Here is a 7,549-nt window from a genome sequence, read left to right as displayed (position 1 = left end):
AGTTACTGCATCCCTGATTTATAATACTACATGCTGAAGTAACATCCCTCAGGTTACTGCATAGTTACTGCATCCCTGATTTATAATACTACACGCTGAAGTAACTTCCCTCAGGTTACTGCATCCCTGATTTATAGTACTACATGCTGAAGTAACATCCCTCAGGTTACTGCATAGTTACTGCATCCCTGGTTTATAATACTACATGCTAAAGTAACATCCCTCAGGTTAATGCATAGTTACTGCATCCCTGGTTTATTATACTACATGCTGAAGTAACATCCCTCAGGTTACTGCATCCCTGGTTTATAATACTACATGCTGAAGTAACATCCCTCAGGTTACTGCATAGTTACTGCATCCCTGGTTTATAATACTACATGCTGAAGTAACATCCCTCAGGTTACTGCATAGTTATTGCATCCATGGTTTATAATACTACATGCTGAAGTAACATCCCTCAGGTTACTGCATAGTTACTGCATCTCTGGTTTATAGTACTACATGCTGAAGTAACATCCCTCAGGTTACTGCATAGTTACTGCATCCCTGGTTTATAATACTACATGCTGAAGTAACATCCCTCAGGTTACTGCATAGTTACTGCATCTCTGGTTTATTATACTACATGCTGAAGTAACATCCCTCAGGTTACTGCATAGTTACTGCATCTCTGGTTTATAATACTACATGCTTAAGTAACATCCCTCAGGTTACTGCATCCCTGGTTTATAATACTACATGCTGAAGTAACATCCCTCAGGTTACTGCATAGTTACTGCATCTCTGGTTTATTATACTCCATGCTGAAGTAACATCCCTCAGGTTACTGCATAGTTACTGCATCCCTGGTTTATAATACTACATGCTGAAGTAACTGCCCTCTGTTTTGGTCATATGTGGAATGTGATGCCGTCTCTTTGCTCTGGTCTGAATCAGTTGATAAGTTTGTAAGCTTAGTGCTCCCCTTGTTTCACACAACCAAGGAAGGCACCGAACCCCCCTCAACCGCTCAGGGCAGCCCCCTCACTCTCCCCCTGACATCTCTCCATTAGTGCATGTATAGGACCTGAGCATGTGTGTGTATTCAGGCCTGTGTGTAGTGTGTAATAACAATAGTGTAAACTGTAATTTCCCCATAGGGGATCAATAAAGAGTGTACATTAAATGTGTCAGATGGGGGCAAGAAAGTAAATACAGGAAGAAGATCTTGAGTTCTCACATGTCCATGGTCAAAGCAGCGTTTCATCTAAAAGACATTCAGACATTGTTTCTCGGGGGGGGGGGGATCTCTGGGCACCGCACGATGCCCCTCCAGAGGCCAACGGTTTGATTCTAAACCCTTTATCATGCACCTCAATATAACAAGATTTTTAGGTAGATTATACATAGAAATCTGAGTTTGCTACTCCGGTTGCTAATCACTCCCTAGTCAAAGCACACACACAACTACAGATTTTCAAAAACATCAAAGCATCATACTGATGTTTCCTTCAATCCAGATCTTTGTATAGGACTTTTCTGTCTCCATTTCTTCACATTTTCCGGAGTGCAGTGGATTACAGCCTTCTATCATCCCTTTGCTGTGTGGTCAGACGCTCCTGTGTTCTGGGAAAAGAGCTCCACTGTAATTTCAGCATTTCTCTGGTCTGCCGACCCTACATGCAAGTCTCCTTCCAGATTCTCTCTCCGGCTCTGTTTTCCTTCTCTTAGAAGAAGACTTTCCCTCCTTCTCAACCCATATTACTCTCTTCGTTCAGCTCCTCCTGCAGTCCTTCCCTTTCTCTCCTGTGTGTGTGTGTGTGTGTGTGTGTGTGTGTGTGTGTGTGTGTGTGTGTGTGTGTGTGTGTGTGTGTGGTTTCTTTGGGTTGGAGGAGGGGAGGTTTTGCCTTGCTGTGCAGTCAGACGAGGGAGGTTGTCTTTCAGACCAGATATGGGGGCTGAAAGAAAAAACTCTTGAACACTTGGAAACTTGTACTTGTTGTGCTCCCGAGGATCTCATCTGGAGAGACTTCCACTTCCACGTCATGCTCTAGTTGTTTGTCTGCTCTTTGTGTATGGGTGTTGAGAAAGGCTCTACCTGTGACTGAGAAGAAATGCATTTTTCTTTTGGCTCCAAAGGACAATAACTGGTGGGATTACCGCGTCCAGATCTGCTTAAAGTGCGTGTGGATTCTGGTTTTTCCTCCGAAAGTAACAACGTGCGAGGAGTGCATGTTCGACTATCCGGCTTATTAAGTTAAGTTGGAGTACCTCTAGGTTTTTTTATTTTTTTATTTTGCTGGAGAGTCTCTTCCTCCTCTTATCTCTTCCTCCCTACCTCTCTCATCTTTGTCTCCCTCTCTCCTTTGTGTGCTCGGGAGAAGGAGGAGCTCAGGACCAGAAAGAAGAGGACCAGGTAGTGATGTCATGCGCTTTCACATTTTCACCAAGGACGCTTAATAAAACTACGCTAACTGCTGAGATAAAGAACCTGGCCTGCATCCCTTCATTCGTCTTGTTGTTTGTTGGGGAGGTGATAACAGCCCCTCTGATTTGCTGACTCCGCCTCCATGGAACCCCTCTGAACCAATCAGAACCAATTGACACTGCCAGCTAGTTATGGACTGCACGGCGGCTATTTTGAAAGCATGCGCCCGCTCCAGAACCAAGTGGTGTCGGCCTGAGCGTCCCTCTGTCCGTCGCCTGTGGAGACCTGCGGACGGCTGCAGCTGTGGCGCGGACGTCACGGCCGTCCCTGGCCACGCCTCCTCCCTCCTGCGGCGCTTGCTGTTTTACGCCTGCTGTTGTCAGGCCCACGAGGACAGCTCTGAGCTGTGTCGGGAATGGGTGGACCGTCCCGACGAAGCCCAGAGAGGAGGAAGAGGAAGGAGTGAGGAAGAAGGTGAGAGATAAGAACTCTCTCTGTACCTCTGGATGTTCTTGTTACAGGCGGACAGGTTTCTAATCGCGATTAAAACCTTGAGGCTTTTTCTTATTTACTAATGAGATTGAATGCTATTATGCGTTTTATATCATAAAAGTAGAATACAAGAATATTTATTGATCCCCTCTGTTGTAGCCCATATATTACACATAGGCCCAAAATCCACACGGAGAAACAGGATCTTAACACGCCCTAATGGAGAGATGTCAGAGTGAGGCGCACCGAGCAGTTGGGGGTTTGGTGCCTTGCACAAGGACATCTCAGCAGTGCCCATGAGGCGAACTGGCCCCTTCTCAGCTACCAGTCCACAGTCCGTACAGGGACTTGAACCCGCGACCCTCTGCTTTCCAAGCCAAGACCCTACAGAATGAGCTAATGCTGTATTGTGTTTTATGTTGAGAGTATTGACAGAGAGAATCCAGAGAAAGCTGAAGTCCGGTGTTAGCCTCATAGCGAACCTCTTAGTTTCTCTTAGTTTCCAGGATAATCGCTCAAACATCCGCCCAGGTGTGTTGCTGTTGTCTAACTCCGTCCCCTTCGAGCTAGCAAGCTGCACACTGAAAATGGCAAGATTTTTAAGAAAATTTGGATCGAGCAACAAGGCAGGCCTACCCGGTTCTTTAAAGATTTAAAGATTTACAAAGAATATGTTCATGGAATTTATTATCTAACTGGGACGTTTGTATGTACATGGCGATACACTAGTAATGAGGTTTAACCATGTATCCACGTTGCTGTAACTTCAGTAAAGTCGCCTGGCAGTTGTAAGGTTGGTGGTTTAATCCCTGGCCCTGCAGCCCCATGTCAAAGTGTCCTTGGGCAGGACACTGAACCCAGAGTTTCCCCCGATGCTGCCCCATCAGAGTGTAGATGTGTGTGTGTGTGTGTGTGTGTGTGTGTGTGTGTGTGTGTGTGTGTGTGTGTGTGTGTGTCTGATGAGCAGGTGGCCCCTTGCACGGCAGCCTTGGCCACAGTGTATGAATGTGTGTGAATGGTGACTGGTTCCTGGACTATGGAACAGAGCTTTGAGTAGTCACAAGACTAGAAAGGCGCTATATAAGAACAGTCCATTCACATTTCGCAGAGCCACCATCTTTCCAAGATCAATGCGATTAACTTAAAGAAATGCAAACCACCCAGAGCCTATCCCAGAATGTGTGTGTGCTGTAGCCAGACCGTACGCCACAGCGCTGTGGAAATGCAAGATTAGTGATGGCAGCATGAGTTGCCTAGAGATGACAGTACCCTAAACTAGATGCACGCCTGCAGCGGAGGACTCTGCTCTATGAGAGGCCTTGAGTGATGTCTCCTTCTCTGTTTTTGTCTCTTGAAGGGGTATCACCTCATCATGGGAGTGGAGGAAATATTGTGTGGATTCTACTTTGTTCACTCCTTATTAAGCTTTATACTTTGAGTTTCTGTCTGCCAACTGATGTCAGATAAGTGAAGGAATCCAAATGAATTCTTTTTCTCCTGTAATCTTGTAAAAAGCCCAACGTGTTGAACTCTACTTAGAACTGAGCAAATACAGCAGGATGTAGGAAGGTCACTCCCCTCTCTCCCTTCTCACTAAGGTCACTCTCCCTTCTCACTAAGGTCACTCCCCTCTCTCCCTTCTCACTAAGGTCTCTCTCCCTTCTCACTAAGGTCACTCTCCTCTCTCCCTTCTCACTAAGGTCTCTCTCCCTTCTCACTAAGATCACTCACCTCACTAACTCTCAACCTCTCACAAACATGTTAGCTGTTCTAGAAAGGCCAAAGTCGAAGGCTGGGTGCTGTACGAGACAAGGACGGGATGTACTAATAGTTCAGATATAGCACATCTTCTTTCTTCTAAGGCATTGAAAAGAGAATTTAAACCCTGCTTACTTTGTTGTCTCTGCACACCTAGCCAACCGCCATGTGAGTTGGGGAAGGAGGTGAGAAATGGAAGGAAGAGAAAAAGAGAGAGGACAGAAGGAACCCAAAGCTACACTAGATGATGCAACAGGAATAGAAAAGGCTGTGTGCCCAGTATCTGATCTTTCCATTTTATTTTTCTGCTTCTAAAAATGATACGCTCACCCTGTCATTGACTGACCACACACACATGGATGAATGTGCGTGCATGCATGTGTGTGTCTGTGATGCTTAACTAGTATATAATCCAACGGTCGGCAATTTATAGCATGTAATTATAGACTGTCGGAGAAGAGACGCAGTATGAGCTTGAATGCTGTGGCTGTGGCTGTGTGTGTTTGTGTGTGTGTGTGTGTGTGTGTGTGTGTACTCTTGGCATATTTAGTTCATGATAGTGAATATATTAATACTGAGATCAATTACTGTTGCACACCCAGTATTCTCAGTGGTCTTTGTGTTGGAGCTCATGCTTTTGTGTGTTCTGTGATTTTTGTGTGTGTTGTAAGTCCTTTTACAATTTGTTCAGTTTTTATAATCTCCTCTGATTAGACAGTGCATACCAATTTCTCATCCTGATTGGACAGATCCAGTCTCATATCTTGAGGAGGTGTGGCTCCAGGGAAACAGAATAGATCCCACTGAGGTCTCTGCTTTCTGGCTCGTTCCCGTATTCCCTCTGTGTTTCTGTCAACTGCAAATTCAATTTGTGTGACTTCATTTGTATTTGACAATGCTGTTACTTGGCAGCAAGGCTTTCTTGAACATTAATAAATTGGCAACGTTGATATTAAAGGGATCGTTGAATCCAGCTCTGTGTCATGTCAGTGTGGTCAGTGTTGAGCTCAGATTCCCTCCATGTGGAGCAGGGCAGCGGAGGTCTGCTAACATCCGTGGTCGTCCGCTGCCCTGGGGCCACGGAGGAAAACCAAACGTTGGTCATTCCAACACTTCCCACACAAAGATGACAAAGAGCTGGTTTTAAATCGGCAGAGTATTCCGTTGAAGAGTTCCAGTAAATAAGAGATTGATACCACTCTCATGCCTGTACACTACATGTGAAGCTGCTGCAGCCTACCAGCCGGTTAGCTTAGCAGAGCGTGACATAAAGACTGGAAGCTGCTAGCCTGGCTTCCTCCCAAATCTTTTTCTTTTAAATTAGTTATCACACAAAACTGATTTGGTACGTGGTCCATTTTAAAGCTGCTGTCTCGTTTCCTCTAGCATGAGATGTTCTTCACCGCTCAGTTTGTTAATGGCACCCATTTCCCCTTTTCTTCACTCTGTCACTCTCCAGGCGAGGAGGACGAGTTGGGACCCCCACCCTCAGTAGACGAGGCGGCTGATGCTCTGATGACCAGGCTGGGCTTCCTGCTCGGGGAAAAGATAATGGGTGGCGAGCCGGGGTCCCCCTACCACGCCCAGCATGACACACAGGTAATCAAGCCACGCTCACGTGCACGCTCACGTGCACGCTCCCGAGCGTTGTTCGAAGCCTCCATAACTTGTAAAACAGAGAAAAACAGCGAAAAAGGTTGGGGGACTCTTACTCGGGGCCTAAATCCAGATTTCAGAAGTATATTCCAATCACAATGTAATGTTCAGTAATTAGAGGTGTTGTTTTTTATGTATATATATATATATATATATATATATATATATATATATATATATATATATATATATATAAAATGTATATAAATAGGTTAGGTTATTTTATCTCTGTTCTTCACATTTAGTATATGTACAGTGTGTATCACGGATACTCCCAAATCTTAATTCAGCATTAGGTTATGCACAAATACTAATAATTAATAATAATTAATTAATTAAATAATTTTGAAATTTTGAAAAAATTTTGAAATTTGTATTAGTATTTTGGAAACCTATGGAAATACAAAATAGTCTGAGACTTTGACCTGAGAATGTTTTTGTCTTAAAATACCAAAGTGTACAATAGTGTAGTAGTTTTAGAATGTCACCTCTAAAGCGGCAGGAATGAGTCCACAAAGAACCCAAACGGGACTAGGAATGGAAGAGAAGAATCAAGATACCACCGCGGTGGACCTAAAGGCTCCGGCACGCCGGGCCCGCTGCGTGGCGGGTCCGTTTTATTTCTGCTCCCATGGTAACGCACGTCTCAGCTAAAAACGCGGGCGTGCTAGAAATAAGACCGACGCCTATCTTACACGCCACAAGCGACTGGGTTGGTAGTGTTTCAGGCAAATAGAATATGAAAAGATGTTTATGTGTCATTTTGACACAAATACATTTCATAAATAACATTTTGATGTTTAAAAGTCTCTAGGTTTTGACATAAATGCAGATAGAAATTATAATTAATAATTATCGATCTTCAAATATTGCACCTGTCAATACAGAACAAAATATTCTATCTGCCGTCCATACTGCCATCATTTAACATGATGTTTACTACTGCTAATATTTCATTTTATCAAACATACACGTGTTACATACAGACAAGGCTAGCAGCAGCAGCGCCGCGTCAGAAAGGAGTCTGATGTGCAAAGACAAGGAAAACGCCACGCAGCCCCCACGCTCACGCCACGCAGCTTCCACGCTCACGCCACGCAGCTGACACGCCACGCTCACGCCACGCAGCTGACACGCCACGCTCACGCCACGCAGCTGACACGCCACGCAGCCCCCACGCAACTGACACGCCATGCTCACGCCACGCAGCCCCCACGCAACTGACACGCCACG

At 44.9% G+C, this 7,549-nt stretch overlaps 1 protein-coding gene across 1 annotated transcript in view; it reads left to right on the top strand.

Annotated features, from left to right (window-relative positions):
* Positions 1-1,735: 1,735 nt before the first annotated feature.
* tanc2a (tetratricopeptide repeat, ankyrin repeat and coiled-coil containing 2a) overlaps positions 1,736-7,549 on the top strand; it is a 37,866-nt gene continuing 32,052 nt past the window's right edge. Inside the window, exons 1-2 of the mRNA XM_034894503.1 lie at positions 1,736-2,884; positions 6,120-6,259. Coding sequence (XP_034750394.1) covers positions 2,602-2,884; positions 6,120-6,259 — 423 coding nt within the window. The 5' untranslated portion in view covers positions 1,736-2,601. The remainder of the gene's footprint in view (positions 2,885-6,119; positions 6,260-7,549) is intronic.

This window comes from Etheostoma cragini, chromosome 15 (genome assembly GCF_013103735.1).
Source record: "Etheostoma cragini isolate CJK2018 chromosome 15, CSU_Ecrag_1.0, whole genome shotgun sequence".
Lineage (NCBI taxonomy): Eukaryota > Metazoa > Chordata > Actinopteri > Perciformes > Percidae > Etheostoma > Etheostoma cragini.
This window is presented reverse-complemented; position numbering and strand designations above follow the sequence as displayed.